The sequence below is a fragment of the Bufo bufo genome, chromosome 4 (genome assembly GCF_905171765.1).
Source record: "Bufo bufo chromosome 4, aBufBuf1.1, whole genome shotgun sequence".
Classification (NCBI taxonomy): Eukaryota; Metazoa; Chordata; class Amphibia; order Anura; family Bufonidae; genus Bufo; species Bufo bufo.
The window spans coordinates 383,961,797-383,982,578 of record NC_053392.1 but is presented as its reverse complement, the minus strand read 5'-3'; the positions used below and the strand labels follow the sequence as shown (position 1 = coordinate 383,982,578).

General features: G+C 43.4%; 1 protein-coding gene across 3 annotated transcripts in view; it reads right to left on the bottom strand.

Annotated features, from left to right (window-relative positions):
• ARFGEF3 (ARFGEF family member 3) overlaps window positions 1-20,782 on the bottom strand; it is a 133,014-nt gene that overhangs the window by 26,692 nt on the left and 85,540 nt on the right. For all 3 annotated transcript variants that reach the window (XM_040429210.1, XM_040429212.1, XM_040429211.1), the window contains exons 22-28: window positions 19,597-19,776; window positions 18,058-18,199; window positions 15,719-15,841; window positions 14,360-14,463; window positions 13,960-14,104; window positions 9,733-9,861; window positions 6,567-6,743 (exon numbers count right to left, since the gene is read on the bottom strand). In XM_040429210.1, coding sequence (XP_040285144.1) covers window positions 6,567-6,743; window positions 9,733-9,861; window positions 13,960-14,104; window positions 14,360-14,463; window positions 15,719-15,841; window positions 18,058-18,199; window positions 19,597-19,776 — 1,000 coding nt within the window. The remainder of the gene's footprint in view (window positions 1-6,566; window positions 6,744-9,732; window positions 9,862-13,959; window positions 14,105-14,359; window positions 14,464-15,718; window positions 15,842-18,057; window positions 18,200-19,596; window positions 19,777-20,782) is intronic.

The window sequence follows — 20,782 nt, the reverse complement described above, 5'->3', positions numbered from 1 at the left end:
CCTCTATACGGCGATCCTCAGTGGATTGTAAGGAAGAACCATCTGCAACGGGAATAGCCGTGCTTTTGGACAAACGGGCCACAGGGGGGTCGACTTTAGGTGGTGACGCCCAGTTTGTAATGCAATCCGCCGGGAATGGATAACAGATATCCAACTTCTTAGGCGGGGTAAAACGGGCATCAGGACGGGCCCAGGCCTTAGAAACCACCGACGAGAAGTCAGCGTGGGAGGGGAAAAACCGCAGACGCCTGTTTCTGGCGAAAAAAGGAAACACAGTTTTTTTCAGAATTAGGAGGATCATCGTGAATCTTAAAGGTATCACGGATATTGTTAATAAGATGGCCCACGGCAGAAGCCAGCTTTGAAGGCAAGGCCGAGTCCATATCCCAATCTGAATCAACTAGTTCTCCTTCAGAGGGCATATCCTGTAATGAGGAAGGGCCCGACTGAGAGCGCACCCTTGGGGGTGATACCGAAGCATCCGAGGATGATAGGCGCTCCGCCCTGGACCGCTTCTGGGGTTGACAGGCTCTGGAGGTGTCGCCTGGAGAGAGGGACTCAGACGGGTCAGCTAAGATAGCGGACCCGGAGGGCCCAGCAGGGGAATTATCCGGCTGCGGTAAGGGCAATGCATCTGCAAGGCGGCCCACAACGTTAGTGAGACTGACCACAGCCTGGGAAAGGGATCTAGCCCAGTCAGGGGGATCCAAGAGGCCAGGGGGTGACACAACAGATGGCGGACCCTATAATGGGGCTTTGCAAGCCGAGCAATGCGGGTCAGGCTGCCCTTGAGGAAGGGGCGCCTTACATGCGGTGCAGGTATGATACCAAGGTCCAGCAGGCGCTGAGGGGTCAGACATGTTGGCTGGAAGTAATATAAAAGCGTCCAGGCCAGAGGGCTGCAGTGCTAGAAGGGGTCAACAGTCCTACCAGGTCACAGTGGGAGCAGACGGCAACAGCAGCGGCAACAGCAGCGGCAACACCTGAGGTAAAAATGATCCGTCCTGAGAGCAGGCAGGCACGAAGAGGAGGCGGGGCTAGTGAGGAGCGGGAAGAAAAGACGTCCGCCCCCCGACTGAAGCCTAACATGCACAGGGGAAGCGGAACGAAGCTCCGCCCCCCGCTGAAACTTTCGCGCGCGCGATTCAAAAAATATATGCCGCCGAAGTCCCACAGAATATTGTCCCCCGTCCACCTCCTTATAAGCGGAGGCGAACGACACACCGGTAGCCGGACAAGAGATATCAGCCGGCAGTTGAACACAGCCGCAGCACTGGCCGAGAATAACAAAAGGCGGCCCACACGGCCGCCGCACCTGAGGTAAACTTGCGCTGTAACCCTCCCCCTCGAGCACCGCTCAGCTCTGCCCCACACACAAAGGAGCCGACAGGACGTCTTGTAATCGTGACAATGAAGGCCAGGCAGAGGGGACAGCAGGAGTCAGAGCCCTAACGGGGGGGGGGGGGAGTAGGAACGGCTGCACAGCCACCTCACCATTCGACGTTTTCACCCTCTGTCCATCCAGCAGGGACGCCCCTTCAGCCACTGGCACCGAAGTGGCAGGAAGCTGGAGAGGGGCTTGCAGGCAGGCGACCCTTGTGCTGGCGGGATGCAGGGGAGCTGGGCTGCCCTGGTCCTCCTTTTCTTCTGTGGGGGAGGCAGCAGTGTGGATAGCCGGCACTGGCGCAGCTCAACCCCGGGAAAACAGAGAGGTCTATTGCGACTCTGTTGTCCCTGTTGAAAAAAAAGCAAAAAAATTGAAAATAATATAAAAGATAAAAAATAAAAAATAAAATCTTTAGCAAAGACAGCTCTGCAGTGCAGAGAGTGTCTTGCCTCCTTGACACCAAGCAAAAAACTGGTAGTCTCTCTCTCCAGGCTGAGGGTATAGCTGCTGGAGGAGGGGCTTAACAGTCTTTCACTTAGTGTCACGCCTCCTATGGAGATGAGCTATACCCAAGGTTTCCTGTGTCCCCCAAGGAATTGGGCGAGAAACTGGCTTTACTTAGTATGTTATTTTACAGCAGTTTAAGCATTTGGTGTTAAGTATCAAAGAATATAAAATTTCCTGTGGACCCCCTCCTACTTCTATGAGAGCAGCATACAGGCATGGATTTTGCACATCATCATGTGCTTATAGCCCCTGAGCTTTCTCCACTGACAATAAACAGGCACCCTAAATGTGATTATTCTGATGCTGTTTTTCCTCATTATCCAAATCACTTGTAATGGAAGCTTTTAGGACATTTAGCACAAATTACTGATAATGCTTTTCCTTTATATTCCAGCAAAAGTAAGCCTTAAAGGGAACCTGTCATCAACTTTATGCTGACCTCACTAAGGGCAGCATAAATTAGTGACAGAAATGCTGATTTCAGCGGTGTGTCACTCATGAGCTAAAAGTCAGTGGTTGCCGAGAACCAGCATCTTAATCATTGTAGCACAGGCCTAAGAGTCAAATCTACCTGAGAAGAGTCATGGTTATTCATAATCTCCTGCACTCTCACCCATCTGTTGATGATTGGAAGTGCTCTCCTAGAGAAAAAGGGAGAAAACTAGGTAGAAGACTATCCTCAGCAGGTGGGCAGGGAGAGCAAGAATTCATGAATAACCATGACTCTTCTCAGGTGGCCGTGACTCTTTTTTTCAGGCCTAGTCTGCAAGAATTGTGATGTTGGTTCTCGGCAACCACTTTTCTTATCCGTATCATTGGGGGACACAGGCTTGACCATGGGTATAGCTGTTGTCGCTAGGAGGTGGACACTAAGCACACAAAGTGTAAACTCCTCCTCTTCAGCTATACCCTTCCCACAGGGACTAAGCTAAATCAGTTTTAGCTTAGTGTCTGTAGGTGGCAGACCTCCCTGCGTTGCAGCTCTGCTGTTTTTTTGTTTTTCCTTTTTTTTCTAGCGGGAGTTTCAGGCAGTCCTTAAAACTGCCTGAACTCCGACCCAGGAGACGGGAGACCAGGGGGTCCCTCAAGCCCCCTGCTCCTTCCCATTCTCCAGAAGCAAAAGAGGACCAGAGGTTCCCTCAAAACCTCTGTTTTGTCACCACAGTCCCCTCTGTTCTGGTGTAGCATCCCTCCCCAAGGGGCCGCACACCGAAGGTGGTGAACCGGCTGGAGCCAGGAGGGCAGAAGACGCCGGACAGGCGAGAATTTAAAAAAAAAAAAAAAAAAAAAAAAAAAAAAAAAGAGGAAAAGAAGGAATTTGGCCCCAAAGTGCTCCCCACTTCCAGTCCCCCCCCGCCAAGTTACCTAGTCTCCACGAGGCTGGGCCCCTCCAGAAAGTCGCTGGAGGGGAAGGGGGTAGGGGGGTGTATGCAGGTGAGCTAGCACTCGCTCACAGCTTTAATCACTTCTTGTCCTCTCCCCATGTCAGCCCTGTAGTTTAAGTTGGGGAGCATGGACGCGTCCGTTTTCCAGGGAAAAGAACTGGCAGGGCTCAGTGGCACATCATGCCGCTCCTGCCCTGCAGCCGCGCACCGCAGCTCATCTGTTTAAGACATCGCCGCTTCGGCAAGTCTGCGCGTTCCGGGGCCATTGTTAATTTATGCCCCGACTTCGGTCGGGCCTACTCCTGCAGGGCCCTGCCCCCATGGCTTATTTTTCCCCGGCCGGCGTCTGGGTTTGGCCGGGGATGCCGGCGTGTGTGCTGGTGAGCGGGGCCAAAGATGGAGGGCTGGTGCTGAGGGCAGCTGAGCAGAGGGAGAGTGGGCTCCGCCCACTTCCAGAATTTAGACCACCTGGCGGGACGCTGACAAGCTGGTTTGGCGGCTTGGAGGGACACAGGCTGGGTAAGTGCTGTTTGTCCCTTCTTACAGGGCCTAACCTTCCACCTTTCCTCAGTTAGGTACAGGGTTATCATTATGTCTGAACCCAGGCTACAGGTCCGAAAGCCGTCGGTTCCATCGGTGCATCTTATTGCCTGTGCGTTGTGTCGCGCAAAGTTTCCATCCCCTCAGTCAGGCTCCCTCTGCTTTGCGTATGTGGCTCCACCATCAAGTGGCTTGGCCCCGGACCCGATGGTTCCTGCTGTCCAGCCTATGGTAGAACGGGAATGGGCACGTTCCCTGTCTAGGATGGTAAAGGATTCTTATCTTCATTTTGTCCGGGCCTGTCTCATCCTCGGGAGCAGTCGCTCCATACCCTGGATTTCAGGTGGATGGATTCCCTGTTCATGATTCCAGAGGGGCCGAGATGAGGGCTGGCAGCGTCGAGAGACTTCCATTTCCCGATGGATTAGTTTGGTCATTGTGGAAGCGTACTGCGTTAATGGCCAGGCCCCACCCTTCCGGGTGACTGCTCATTCGGCTCGAGCAGTGGGGGCCTCTTGCGCGGTGCATCACGGGGCTTCGGCCCTTCAGGTGTGCAAGACTGCTACTTGGTCGTCTTTGCATACTTTTTCCAAGTCTTGTAGAGTGCCCACCTTTGCGTCTCCTGACGCTTCTCTGGGGCATAGAGTTTTGCAGACGGCGGTTCTCTGATTGATTGATGGGAGGGTTGCTGGTTATGCCCACCCTTGGAGACTGCTCTGTAACGTCCCATGGTCAAGCCTGTGTCCCCCAATGATACAGATGAGAAAACTAGATTTTTGTACTTACCGTAAAATCTGTTTCTCTTCCGTTTATTGGGGGACACAGCTCCCACTCATTCTTTTGTTTAGGGGCCTTTTCGGGCCTGTGTGATTCTGGGTTTGTACATAGTATGATTTTTTGTGTTGCTTCTCCTACTGCTTTTGCACTAACTGATTTAGCTTAGTCCCTGTAGAAAGGGTATAGCTGAAGGGAAGGAGCTTACACTTTGTGTGCTTAGTGTCCGCCTCCTAGCGGCAACAGCCTGTGTCCCCCAATGAACGGAAGAGAAACAGATTTTACGGTAAGTACAAAAATCTAGTTATTTTTAACTTATAAATGACAGACCAATGAAATCAACTCACCTGTCTCTCCTTTATTCTACCGTTAGTATGGGCAGCATAAAGTTGATGACAGGTTCCCTTTAAAGGGGTTATCCTCTGGATAGGTCATCAGCATCTAATCGGTGGGAGTCTAAAACCCGAGACCCCCGCCGATAAGCTGTTTGAGAAAGCCTGGTTCTCCTGTGAGCGCCCTGGACTTCTCGCAGCTTACCCTAGGCCATGTGACCACTTTAAAGCTACCAGCAGACATTGCGGATACACAAGTATATGAAATTAGACAAATCTCATGTACACTTTGTATTTTTGTTCAGTGCGGAAATTGTCATGCGGATTTTAAAACCTGCAGCATGCCAATTGTGCAGATTTCACCCTTTTCAAAGCAAGGGTGAGACTTGCGGCAAAACCACATCAAATCTGAACCAAAAATCACAAGTAACACATGCGGATTGGAAACGCACAGAAATCTGCACAAAAAAAATGGGTGTTAAAAACCCTCAACCCATGTGCAGGGAGCCTAAAGAGGTCCTCCAGGACTGGAGCTGTTTAAGGCTACTTTCACACTAGCGTTCGGAGTGGGTCCGTCTGATGTTTCATCAGACGGATCCGCTCCTATAATGCAGACGTTTGCATCCGTTCAGAACGGATCCGTCTGCATTATAACTTAGAAAGAGTTCTAAATGTGAAAGTAGCCTGAGCGGATCCGTTCAGACTTTACATTGAAAGTCAATGGGGGACGGATCCGCTTGAAGATTGAGCCATATAGTGTCATCTTCAAACTGATCCGTCCCCTTTGACTTACATTGTAAGTCTGGATGGATCCGCTCGCCTCCGCACGGCCAGGCGGACACCCGAACGCTGCAAGCAGCGTTCAGGTGTCCGCTCACTGAGCGGAGCGGAGGCTGAACGCTGGCAGGCGGATGCATTCTCAGTGAATCCGCCTCCACTGAGAATGCATTAGGGCCAGACGGCTGCGTTCAGGGCCGCTCGTGAGCCCCTTCAAACGGAGCTCACGAGCGGACACCTGAACGCAGGTGTGAAAGTAGCCTAATACAAATTTTTGTGAAATGGCTGGATCAGTTCAAGTAAGTGACCCAGTGTTTGCTAAGGGGATCAGCCACTAGTTTCTGCAGCCCTTTGTTAGGGCTCTTTAAAACTCACGAGAGATTCCCTTTAAAGTTAGCATCAGTGATGGCCAGTTTGCTGTGTTCGCCCGCGAACACATGCGGGCTGCCATCTTAAATCACAAGTCCGGCGATGCACAGGTAAGTCCTTACCTGTGCCCGTGCGCGAGCCGGTCTGAAACAAATGCAGTCACCGGGAGCAGGCAGTTCCGAGAACAGCCACCGGGGGCCTTCATCGGCCTGTTCTGGGTACTGCCTGCTCCCGGTGACTGTATTTGTTTCAGACCGGCTTGCGGCGCAGGCACAGGTAAGGACCTACCTGTGTATCGCCAGACTTGTGATTTAAGATGGCAGCCCGCATGTGTTTGCAGGCGAACACGGCGAACTGGCCATCACTGGTTAGCATCAATAAAAGATGTTCAAGTAATATCCAATCCAAGGGAAATGTCCAATCCAATGTCCAATCCAAGAAACACAGATTATTAGCATCAGAGTGAGAATGGTTTTCCTATAAAAAAATAATTACCTGAGTTTATGAAGCTTTGGATGTGTTCAACCACTAGTTCACAAGACAAGCCAATTGCATGTTTGAAGTTTGCAGAAGCTGCATCCCAATAAGCATGATCACCCTGACTGCGACCAAGCCACATGGACATGACAGGCAAGAGCAAATGTACAACTGCATAAATAGCAAAGCCAGGGCCTGCAAGACAAAAGCACTCTGTGAGCAGGAGCAACCCCACCTTACTGGACAATTACTGCAAGATATAAATAGATACAAAACATATTGAGATAAAACATTTCCAAATGTAGAATAATGTTATAAAATGTTCATGACTTTTTTTTCTAACTTATAACATAAAGGTAATTCATGAATGCTTCTAATGTTTCACTGGTAGAAGCAACCCCCTAGCCTCTTCCCACACCTTTAAGTGCCAAGTCTTTGCTGGTGACTCTCTGGTCTTTCCTGATATCCAGAATTCCACATGGTCTATATTCTCTTTCTTCTCCCCCCCCCCCCCCCCCTTTCTAAAAATCCACAGGGAGAAAACTGATATCCTCATCTATACCCCATTTAACATAGCGCCCCCACTACACCAATCAATCTCCGTTAACAGCTCCATGCTTTCTCCAGTCTCACGAGTCCACTGCCTCGGGACAAGATTGGAATCCTCACCATCCTTCAATTCAATACACACATGGAAGCCATCTTCCACAATCCTGCCGCCTCCAACTCAAAACGTTTCTCACATCTACTCTTTTCTCAACACTAAATGAATAAAAATTTTAGTGCATGGCCTCAGCATCTCCTGCCTAGAACACTGCAACATCCTGTTTTGTGGCCTCCCATCTAACACTCTTGTGGACATTAAAATTACAAGATATTACTGAAATAAATACTTTACAAGCTTAAAACACTGCAGAATCCAGGCAGGACCAAATGATATACGATGGCATATGATAGAGTTTTCAAGAGTGCAAAACACAGATGAACATCCACCCACATGCATCCCATCCATGATGGGGAGGATGATTAATATTCTAAATTCCCACAGATTGGTCACACCCATACTGTTAGACTAATAGGCAGTTAGCCAGCATGGTGCACTACATGTAAGCATGTGACTGGCCCCATATAGAACCATTATCTGTGTGCATCAACATGCACACACCCTCATGAATGGAAAGTGTGTAAGTGGATGATCGTCAGTGTTTTACAGATGTGAAACCTTCATCATAAGAACCCAGCCAGTCCACCATTGGGGCCTGGCTGGGTTCTGCAGTGAACCAGTGTTGTCGTTTTATTGAGCAGATATTAAAACATAGTAAACATTTGGTGTACATTCTTGACATTTCCAATTCAACAGGCTACGCATCTTGACTTGGCATAGATCAGTCATTACAAAGGATCAGTTATAATACAAATACAAAAAAGGTAGAGGCCCATAGAGACAAATAATTGGATATTTCAGTTTCCAGAAGACAAAGCAGCAGAAAGATTGCACAGGATATTGTGTCTGTTGAGAGGAACACCATGATCCCTAGATCTTACTGAATTTGGAATCACATCCCCTATGTTTATATACTGTACATGTGTAATTATGGCATTTACCAATGCCTTCCATTGAGTGATGGATGGGCATCTATCCCCCATCCATCGTAAAGCAATTGCCTTTCCTGACAAAAATAATGACCTACGTAGAAATATTCAGGTGTATTGAGAATATATGGATTCATCTAGAATACCAAAAAGGCACACATTTGGGTGGGCAGGAAGTGGGAGATTTACCAATTTAGAGTGAAACTGAGTGATCTCTTCCCAAAATTATCAAATATAATGATATGCCCATATCAAGTGCCAAAAATCCACACCATCTCTGGCACGCTGATGACATCTGGTATGAGAAAGTCAACCCATCTGCAAACGAGAAGGCGATATGTATTATACACCAGAGTTAATTGCGGGAGAGACCCTCAAAGGTGATTCCAATAGACCAGATATATCTTCATCTGAAAGATCAGGGATCTTGATCTTCCACTTCTCTAGAACCGTCAATTGTGTAAGCTGTAGTTTGGTATTAAGCAAATGGGTGTATATAGTAGATATAAAACCTCGGGGTCCCTGAGATTGAAAAACTCCAATAAGAGGATAATTGTAGATAGCCACTGAAGTCCCAGGGAATTGTGCATTGAGGGCATGTCTGGTCTGTAGATATGGATAAAACGCAGTACAAGGTGATACTGCGTTTGAAAGTGACTGAATGTCCGGACCACGTTATCCTGATATACATCCTTAAGGTAACATACATTATGTGATTTACAATATTGAGAACCGGGAAAAGATACCAGGGATGGGAACATGGGATTGTCTCACAGAGGTAGATCTGCAATCACAATGAACTCCCTTTGTGGCTGTCCATACCTGTATGGCAGTCCTATGAATGGGAAGTAATACACGCGGGAATAGATGCAGCTTTTCCCGGACAGGCCAAAGGGATTTCAGGTTTAAGTAAAACGCCAGATGAGACTCTGAACTTGACAGCTGCTCATCAAGCGTTCAAATAGCGAAGCTGACCCGCCAAGTTAAAAAGTTAAAATCAGGTAAAGACATGCCGCCACTTGAACTTGGGCGGTGAACCAGTGTTTTAATTATGTACCATTAAGTGTGGACTTTTTTCAGTGATATGTCAACCCACCCCTCCCCTTGTTTCTCCTCTGCCTTTCTACCCTACCACTGGCTTCTCACTGCCCAGCAAATTTTCAGTTCAAAATACTAACGATGGCATACAACGCCATCGACAATTTAGCTCTCCTCTTGTTTGCTCCTCACACAATCAGAGGTGTGCCCAAATCTCCTGTGCACCCCCATTCTCTGGAACTCACTACCTCTCCACTTTAGACTCAACTCACTTCTTCAGGAAAGCCTACAACATGGTGCTGCAGAGCCATATGAGCTATGAGCACTTTCTACCCATATCTACTGTCTTCTTTGCCCTTACTTTAAAAAAATTGCAAGTCCTTGCAACCATGGTCCCCTTTCCCTCTGTACCATTCTGTCGTGGAATAAGTTCATGTATATCGTACATGGTTTTGTATATAACGCAAGTGAACCTTTTCCATATATAATATAACTTCATATTAAATACAATAATAATAATACATGTTCTGTTTTAACATCGCAATACATTTACCTGGCACTTTGGCAACTTCCCTTAATAACTCAAAGAGTAAATCCAGGGTAGGTGGTTGATGCTGACGAGGGCAATTTGAGACAGCCGCTGTAAGTTGTTCTAAAAGGTTTATCCATACGTCAATAAGACCTAAAGAAACACAAATACTCATTACTCAAGAAGGTGACATATAACCTTACAAGTGCATGTGAGGGACGCGGGAGGGGATTAAAAAGTTTATGAATTTGACACACCTCCTGGCAATCTATGCGTCAAAAAAGCAACATACAGCTATTTTAGGTGTAAATTCTAGTAAATCTGTTGAGCAGCATCAAATTGAAGAAACGCCCGTATTTTTGCGCAAAACCAGCATGTGCCAATAATAACCAATTTTGTACTGGTGCAAGTTACATAATAAATTCCACACTATATATTTATTAACTGCACATTTTTACAAACAACCCTTTTAATTTATTACCTCATATTAACGGGAATATGTAATCAGAAAGTGACCTGTTGTTTAAATCATGTTTTTATTTTAAACATATTTTTAAAACATATTTTGGTGATGTTATTTTTATTTTTCCATGTGAATATCTATATAAAAAACAAAAGAAAAAAATCCTGCAGTTTTTTGCACTACACTAGGCCTAATATTAGGCACCACTTGGTCTGTACAGATCACTTTACTGCAGTTATCTGCTTATCTTTACAGGTAGGACATATATCACCTCCATATAGATAAAGACAGGATCCACCATTTACAATAGGTGATATCACAGCTTATCTACTCCCTCCTGACCTCTGCACAGATCAAGGAACATGCCTAGAAAACTCTCCCATAGAAGTCCATGAGGTTCCCCTCTTGTCCATTGTGTCTGTGGCTCATGGTGGCTGCTGTGAATCATCTCTAAATGCTGTTAAGAACAACTCAGGCAAGATGGCAGCCCCCATAATCATGTTAGGGAAATGGAATAAAAAAATCTGCAAGCAGAAAATTAGAAATCAGATTAGAAAAAAGGATATGTGTCACGATATGTTTTTCCCTTTAAGCTGCAGCCACCAGGACTTAACATGTGGACTTCTGGTGGGTCTGCAAGGACATTTCTGCATGTAGATTGTGTAGCTGCAGGAATGTGAACAGTTGTCAGGGACAGTCAGACTCCCCATAGAGAAGGCAGAGAAGGTTTATTACTGTCCCTGCCCTCCTGATTTCTGTATAGAGGTTCTTTTAAAAAAATGTGCATATTGTGATAACGTTCATTATTTTTTGTACTGATAAACATTAGACTTTCATATATTTTAGATTCATTACACACAACTGAAGTAGTTCAAGGCTTTTCTTGTTTTAATATTGATGATTTTGGCATACAGCTCATGAAAACCCCAAATTCCTATCTCCAAAAATTAGCATATTTCATCCGACCAATAAAAGAAAAGTGTTTTTAATACAAAAAAAGTCAACTTTCAAATAATTAAGTTCAGTTATGCACTCAATACTTGGTCGGGAATCCTTTTGCAGAAATGACTGCTTCAATGCGGCGTGGCATGGAGGCAATCAGCCTGTGGCACTGCTGAGGTGTTATGGAGGCCCAGGATGCTTCGATAGCGGCCTTAAGCTCATCCAGAGTGTTGGGTCTTGCGTCTCTCAACTTTCTCTTCCCAATATCCCACAGATTCTCTATGGAGTTCAGGTCAGGAGAGTTGGCAGGCCAATTGAGCACAGTAATACCATGGTCAGTAAACCATTTCCCAGTGGTTTTGGCACTGTGAGCAGGTGCCAGGTCATGCTAAAAAATGAAATCTTCATCTCCATAAAGCTTTTCAGCAGATGGAAGCATGAAGTTCTCCAAAATCTCCTGATAGCTAGCTGCATTGACCCTGCCCTTGATAAAACACAGTGGACCAACACCAGCAGCTGACATGGCACCCCAGACCATCACTGACTGTGGGTACTTGACACTGGACTTCAGGCATTTTGGCATTTCCCTCTCCCCATTCTTCCGCCAGACTCTGGCACCTTGATTTCCGAATGACATGCAAAATTTGCTTTCGTCCGAAAAAAGTACTTTGGACCACTGAGCAACAGTCCAGTGCTGCTTCTCTGTAGACCAGGTCAGGCGCTTCTGCCGCTGTTTCTGGTTCAAAAGTGGCTTGACTTGGGGAATGCGGCACCTGTAGCCCATTTCCTGCACACGCCTGTACACGGTGGCTCTGGATGTTTCTACTCCAGACTCAGTCCACTGCTTCCGCAGGTCCCCCAAGGTCTGGAATCGGTCCTTCTCCACAATCTTCCTCAGGGTCCGGTCACCTCTTCTCGTTGTGCAGCGTTTTCTGCCACACTTTTTCCTTCCCACAGACTTCCCACTGAGGTGCCTTGATACAGCACTCTGGGAACAGCCTATTCGTTCAGAAATTTCTTTCTGTGTCTTATCCTCTTGCTTGAGGCTGTCAATGATGGCCTTCTGGACAGCAGTCAGGTCGGCAGTCTTACCCATGTTTGCGGTTTTGAGTAATGAACCAGGCTGGGAGTTTTTAAAAGCCTCAGGAATCTTTTGCAGGTGTTTAGAGTTAATTAGTTGATTCAGATGATTAGGTTAATAGCTCGTTTAGAGAACCTTTTCATGATATGCTAATTTTTTGAGATAGGAATTTTGGATTTTCATGAGCTGTATGCCAAAATCATCAATATTAAAACAAGAAAAGGCTTGAACTACTTCAGTTGTGTGTAATGAATCTAAAATATATGAAAGTCTAATGTTTATCAGTACATTACAGAAAATAATGAACTTTATCACAATATGCTAATTTTTTTAAAAGAACCTGTACATTGAGATCAGTGACAATAGGAAGCAGCCAAGTTGCTTCTTCCTACCATTCCAGTGATCATATATTGGGTCTAAGTAGACCCAGATCAGCTCTGCAGTGAGACTGTGGAGGCTGTATTTAGCCTGTAATTGGGGCTAATAAGACAGCCCCAGTGAAAGGAGAAATCAGCACTTTAACCAAAAAAGAAAAAAAAAAATGGCCCCAAATGTCATATAGGGGGGCTCCAATGTATAAAATAAAGAAATAATAACATGTTAAAAGAATGCTACCACTAGCGCACACCGCAGCTTCTAGAAAAGACTGTAATCGAAAGGGAACACAATTTAAGAAAAAAAAATGTATTTTAGCTGCACTTTGTGCTATTAAAAACAACAATCAGAAAAAATGAAGAAAAAAAAAAATCATATATAAGGGTACTTTCACACTTGCGTTTTTTCTTTTCCGGCATAGAGTTCCGTCCTAGGGGCTCAAAGCGGAAAAGAACTGATCAGTTTTATCCCCATGCATTCTGAATGGAGAGCATTCCGTTCAGGATGCATCAGGATGTCTTCAGTTCAGTCTTTTTGACTGATCAGGCAAAAGATAAAACCGCAGCATGCTACGGTTTTATCTCCGGACAAAAAAAGACTTGCCTGCATTTTTTTCCATAGGAATGTATCAGTGCCAAAATACCAGAATTCCGGATCTATGTGAAAGAAATAAATGCCGGATCCGTTTTTTTCCGGATGACACCGGAAAGACGGATCCAGCATTTCAATGCATTTTTCTGACTGATCAGGCATTTTTAAGACTGATCAGGATCCTGATCAGTCTTACTAATGCCATCAGTTGGCATACGTTTTGCCGAATCCGGCAGGCAGTTCCGGCGACGGAACTTCTTGCTGGATCACTCTGCCGCAAGTGTGAAAGTAGCCAAAACCTACTTTATTTTTTTTAATATTTTTTTACATTCTCTTGCCATATGGACAAAAGTATTAGCCACTTATACTTGACTATCTAAGGCTGTCACAGAGTTGAATGAAGTGATCCTGCTGACCGAACACTTATGCCAGTTCCTATGGAAAGGAGATAAGATGTCGTAATGGAGCAGCCCCTTCAGTGAAGCTATGAACTGTTTATAATACTGCACTTTCTGATTTGCAGGTTTGCCTCTAGTCCAACCATGTGGTTTTGATAGTCTGCAGAAATAAACATTAAGACATTTTTGGTCAAGAGTGATTGTAAAGTTTTGGCTTCATTGTTCAGTTTATGTTTTGAGAGAAGTACCGTACATTTTTTTTTTCAAGGATGGACAATGCCTATGAAGTAATAAAATCTCTAAATGGGATGTACTTTGAAAGAGAACTGTAATGTACTATTTAGTAAGTGCATTAAGTCAATTTTGCCATTTCATGTATTAGAAAATGTTGATATACCTACCAGTGTCATCATCAAATTCGGATAATACAGCATCAATACCATCTTCACTGCTTGTTGACCTTTCTTGAACTCGGTGGGGAAAGGTGTTCAGGCGCCCGCACAAAAAGATGGGTTTCATTGGCATCTTGTAGATTTTAGCCAGCAGCTGTATATTAAATACACCACAACTCTATTACTATATGGTTCCTCATGTACAAACATACACTGTAAAATATCCATAAGCTTGGATGCCCCAAAAATTTTCTTTTTTGACATGCTTTTTACAGGGTTATGTCTGAATACCTTTTGGTAGAGTTTACATTTCTCTAAAGAGTCCAGAAATTATGAATTAACTGTAAACCATTTGTAGTATATGTGTGTGATTTCCAGAGTAGAAATCTTGAAGAAAATGCTGCTTTACCTGAGAACATCTTCTTAAATAATCCAAAGCTGGTAGGCAAAGGTCTGTGGATGATGACGCAGATGACGGTACACAGTCTCCAATTTCTTTGCAATCATTCTCACCTAAAAATATTAAATTCTAACATTATTTTGAGCTCTACAGAACACAAACATCATGAACAAAGTAGCATACCAGTGAGTATTTCACGGTCCAGCTGTTACAAGGCTTGCTTATGAATATAATATGCTGTATATAAAACTGTACATATAACTACAAGATATTCATCTTGTACTAGCCACTGCTGTGTTGTGCTCAGTGTTTACAAGCTGATCAGCTGTATGGGAAGGGGGGAGGGGGGGGGAACGGTGTAGTGTGATTAACAGGTCTCTATTTGCTTAAAGGGGTAGGACTATCTCATACAGTGGTGGCATATCACTAGGATACACCACCAATGTTAGATAGGTGCAAATTCCACACTAATCTCTAGAATGGGGGCCCCCAAAACAAAGGGGAGCGCACTGCGCATGCGTGGCATGCTCTCCATTTACTTCTATCGGAGTTCCAAAAAGAGTCGAGCAAGTGCATTCGGCTATTTCCGGAACTCCTATAGAAGTGAATGGAGAGAGCATTGCGCAATTATGCCTACTTGTCCATTTACATCTATGGGAGTTCTGGAAGTAGCCAAGACGGCACTCGACTACTTTTGTCATGCCCAAATAAGTGAAAGGAGGATGGCCGCAGTTGCATGGTGCACTTTGGGGGCCCAGAGGTGAGACCAGCACCTATTTGACATTGGTGGCATATACTAGCAATATATCACCAATATGTGAGATGGTACAGCCCCTTTAAATGGCCTTGAAAATAATATGGTGGGCACTCGCTCTGTATACCATACTAGAGTGAAAATTACATATGGTACATCACAGTATCTACAGGCCCCTGAATAATTTTTTTGTCCTGTAGAAATATTTATTCCTGGCTTAGAGGAGTTTTACAGTTCTAGAAACATTGGGAATGAGTGGCACCTCAAATATGGAGGGCTGAAGGGTCTATCTGGCACCAGGGAGTAGGGGTGACTGCTAGTGGGAGTACTACTGTGCACAGCTCAGTAGTTCTATGTACAGTACCTTTGTGATTACTGTTACCATAAGAAAGCGCTGTCCATTTTTTCTTTTGTCTCTTGAATATGATGCTTCACAGAATTCGGCATTGTAAAACATTATTAGGACTGAATGGGGTTTCATACACACATGAGCCTCATATCATTTTAGGTGGAGGCACAAAGGAACAATCTTATAGAAACCCCACTGTCCATCTCAGGCAACAATTAATACATATAACTAACCACCATATATTTGAAAGTGGAATGAACTGTACCTAATCCTTTCACAAATTTCATAAGGCACATAACGTAATCCATGGCTGCATTGGCGAAGACTTGAATGTTGTCTGTGTTCAGGAAAGCTTCAAACACGTCGAACACTGGGGCCTGGCGTTTACCTATCAGACATAAAACAGTAAAACAAAAGTTGCAAACGGATATCATTTGTTTACGGATCCAGATCCGTCTGACAAATGCATTGAAATGCTGATAACTTTAAAACGCTTTGACTTATCCAGGCCATTCTGAGACTGTTTTTTCGTCACATATTGTACTTCATGACACTGGTAAAATGAAGTAAAAAAAAATTTCATTTTTATTTATAAAAAAATACCAAATTTACCAAAAATTTGTAAAAAATTGCAAATTTCCAAGTTTCAATTTCTCTACTTCTATAACACATAGTAATACCTGCAAAAATAGTTATTACTTTACATTCCCCATATGTCTACTTCATGTTTGGATCATTTTGGGAATGATATTTTATTTTTTGGGGATGTTACAAGGCTTAGAAGTTTAGAAGCAAATCTTGAAATTTTTAAAACCCAATTTTTAGGGACCAGTTCAGGTCTGAAGTCACTTAGTGAGGCTTACATAATAGAAACCACCCAAAAATGACCCCATTCTATAAACTACACCCATCAAGGTATTCAAAACTGATTTTACAAACTTTGTTAACCCTTTAGGTGTTCCACAAGAATTAATGGAAAATAGAGATACAATTTCAAAATTGAACTTTTTTGGCAGATTTGCCATTTTAATAATTTTTTTCCAGTTACAAAGCAAGGGTTAACAGCCAAACCAAACTCAATATTTATGGCCCTGATTCTGTAGTTTACAGAAACACCCCATATGTGGTCGTAAACAGCTGTACGGGCACACGGCAGGGCGCAGAAGGAAAGGAATGCCATACGGTTTTTGGAAGGCAGATTTTGCTGGGCTGTTTTTTTTTGACACCATGTCCCATTTGAAGCCCCCCTGACGCACCCCTAGAGTAGAAACTCCAAAAAAAAAAAAGGCCCCATTTTAGAAACTACGGGATAGGGTGGCAGTATTGTTGGTACTAGTTTAGGGTACATGTGATTTTTGGTTGCTCTATATTACACTTTTTGTGAGGCAAGATAACAAGAAATAGCTGTTTTGGCACAGTTTTTATTTTTTGTTATTTACAACATTCATCTGACAGGTTAGATCATGTGATAGTCTGAGAGCCATAATTTTTTCAGTTTTTGGGCGATTACCTTGGGTAGGGTATGATTTTTGCGGGATGAGATGACGGTTTTATTGGCACTATTTTGGGGTGCGTGTGACTTTCTGATCGCTTGCTATTACACTTTTTGTGATGTAAGCTGACAAAAAATGGTTTATTTAGCAGTTTTTATTTTAAATTTTTTACGGTGTTCATCTGAGGGGTTAGGTCATGTGATATTTTTATAGAGCCGGTCGATATGAACGCGGCGATACCAAATATGTATACTTTTTATTTATTTATGCAAGTTTTACACAATAACATCTTTTTTAAAACAAAATAAATGATGTTTTAGTGTCTCCATATTCTGAGCCATAGTTTTTTTTATTTTTTGGGCGATTGTCTCAGGTAGGGGCTCATTTTTTGCGGGATGAGGTGATGGTTAGATTGGTACTAATTTGGTGGGCAAACGCCTTTTTGATCGCGTGCTGTTGTACTTTGTGTGATGTAAGTTGACAAAAAAAAATTGTTTATTTAGCACAGTTTTTATTTTTTATGGTGTTCATCTGAAGGGTTAGGTCATGTGATATGTTTATAGAGCCGGTCGATACGGACGCGGCGATACCTAATATGTATACTTTTTTCCCTATTTTTTACCAATTTTTTTTAACTTTATTTGGGGAAAATGACGTTTTTGTTTATTTTTACTTGAAACTTAATTTTTTGGGGGGAAATCTTTATTTTTTCAACTTTTTTTTCATTTTATTTTTTGTCCCACTTTAGGACTTGAGCTTTTGGGGGTCTAATCCTTTACAATGCATTCCAATACTTCTGTGGTGATTTGAGCAGGCACCGTGTTCCGATCACCGCCTGCCGTGCGGCGGTGAACGGAACTATAGATGATGGGTCATGGGTCCTTATTTTCTCTGGCCAAATATCGTAAAAAAGGGATGGAATGGAAGACATCCTGATTCATACTAAACTAATTGCTTTCCATTCAGAATGCATTAGGACCAAACTGATGTGTTTTTTTTTTCCAGTATTGGGCCCCTAGGACGGAACTCAAACCGGAAAACTTTAACGCTAGTGTGAAAGTACCCTGAGTAATTACTTCCTGACCAATGTTTTAGTTAGCTCTTAACGTACCCATTGAGTACTCTCCTACAAGATACTCTTTAACATCAGACTTGCTGCTGTGTACTGTTTTCAGGGCACTAAACAAGGGTCTCCATCCTGACTGGATCCGAGGAGAGCACACTTCCACCAGTTCACCAATGGATGTGACTACCTGAAAGTTGCACAAACAAATACACTAGTTAGACATGTTTGGATCCTTCTCCTGCAAATTTGCACTAAACATAATATGTTGTCATTTAACACTTTATTGGGCACTAACCTTTCAACAAGCTTTGCATAAATCAACAGTGCAGGTGAACATAAGAAACTTTGTATAACATGTCATCACAGAAAAATGCCTCTTTCTCCCCCCATCCCTCCTGAACGAACATCCTCTGCTAAGTCCATGTTGAGAGTTCTTAAAATCTCTGAAGGATCAGATTAGATGCTGCCCATAGAAGAATATGGAGAGGGGCCAGGGGTGTGAGTTGCTAGAGATATCAATAGGCATTTTTCTCTGATGAGATGCTGTATATTACAAAGTTTCTTAGATCTGCCCGTACTATTGATTTATGCAAAATTTGTTGAAAAGTTAGTGACCATTTAATATCCAGAAAGTAAAACAGGCAATACGTTCCAAAAATGGAAACGTGGATATTGAAAACATAAAAAGTATACTGAATTATAGAATATGTTATTTTAAAACCCCCACCTTCTGGTAAAACTAAACCAATAGAAGGGTCTAAAAATAATATTGGTGCAAACTACTGTATCTGTACTTTAGGGAATTCTCACAATTTCACATGTGATTGAAAATCAGTTCAATTCATTGGAATGGAGTTGTTAGGCAGCAAGCAAATGGATTCTGCATGCCCCATTCAACTGTATTGGACAGTCACAGCAACAAATCTGTCATATGTGAACATACCTCGACATGGCTAACATATAGTGCCTTAGAATGAATGTACAGTATTTACTCATATCAGTACCTGCCCTAATAAGACATAGAATCTAATCTCCAGATCCATTTGATAGTGAATATTAACTGGATCTTATGAAAAATATGTCTGTTTTATTAATAAATACTGCAAATGACAAGTATTTTATGGAATAAAATGGAATAATACGTTTAGCGAGCGTCTAGAGCAGTGGTGGCGAACGGGTGCCAGAGGCGGCACTCAGAGCCCTCTCTGTGGGCACCCACCCGCACCCTGGAAAAAGTCTATGGCGTACCAATATGCCTTAGACTTTTCCTGCCATTTATCAGCGCAGGGCTCACTATGAACAGCACAGGCAGCGCACTGAATGTAGGCAGGATATTATAGCTAAATGATAAAGTACACGGAAGATATACTATATTGGACTGCAGTATTCAGGTTAGATTGCAGTGTTGGCACTTTGCAATAAATATTGGGGTTTTGGGTTGCTGTTTGGTCACTTGGTCTCTAAACCGTTCGCCATCACTAGTCTAGAGGATGGACTAGGTCTCCGGATCAAACAACGTAGATCCAGCCTTGGGGCAATTAATCAACAACCACATTTTAATCGTTCTTTATACTTTTAACTCACCTGGTCCTGGACATCTTCATCACATAACTCTAGCTGCATGATTCGCTCAAAAGGACGGAAGAGGGCTTCATTAAAATGGAAGTGTGGTAGCTCGATCCAGTCAGTCAGGACTTCGGTCATAATGTCATGTATGAAGGAAACGGCTTTCTTAGAAACACGTCTTTCTTTGTGGCAGGCTGCCTAAAATATAACAGGGAAGTGATTAGCATTGCATCCACAGGTACACAACAGTAAAAAATGAAAAAATATTCAGATATGTCAAAGATCCATCTGAGAAAGACTATGAAATCAGACCACCAATGGATTTCCAGAAAGAAAGGGGCTCTATTGGGAGCTTAAATCCCTGATATTGCTCAGTCTATGCAAAGCGCCATTCAATTAAATGGCAATGTGGTTAAGTGTCAGATTTTCAATAACAGAAATTTAAGCCACGTGAAAGGGTTTGGAAAAGAATAGTACCAGCCACAAGGTCCACATAACCGTACCATCTGCCATCATTTCCAGATTACATCTCACACATGATCTTCGTACTTCACCAAACCTTCTTTTCTCCTCTGCACTTGTTTGTCTCTCACATTCTTGCATCCAGGACTTGACTGTCGCATCTCCCCTTCTCTGTAATTCACTGTCTCTCCTAGTCATCAGGCCAGCTTACAACCTACCGTAACCCTCTCTCCACTGCTGGCATATACTTGATTATGTGTACCTTTTGTACTGCTTACATCTCCATTTTTTGGATCTTTACAAACTTTTGCCTAGCTTTATATTTTTGTCTGACTTATTTGCACTAAAATGTAGGCACATATTTTCAAAATTTGAATTTATCTGCTTTTAAGGCAGATAGTGATACATCATAAAAGAGTTATTACTTTACATTTCCCATATGTCCACTTTCATGTTTGCATCATTCATGTTTGCATCATTTTATAATCATTGTATTTCCAAAACCCACTTTAAGGACCAGTTCAGTTATGAAGTCACTTTGTGAGGCTTACAAAATAGAAACCACCCATAAATTACACAATTTTAGAAACTACACCCCTCAAGTTATTCAAAGGGAGATTTTTTGTGAAACTCACCTGTAAAATCTTTTTCTCGTTATGGGTATAGCTTAGGCCATTACTAGGAGGAGACACTATGCAAATAATAAAAAACAGCTCCTCCTCCACTGGCTATACCCCCATGC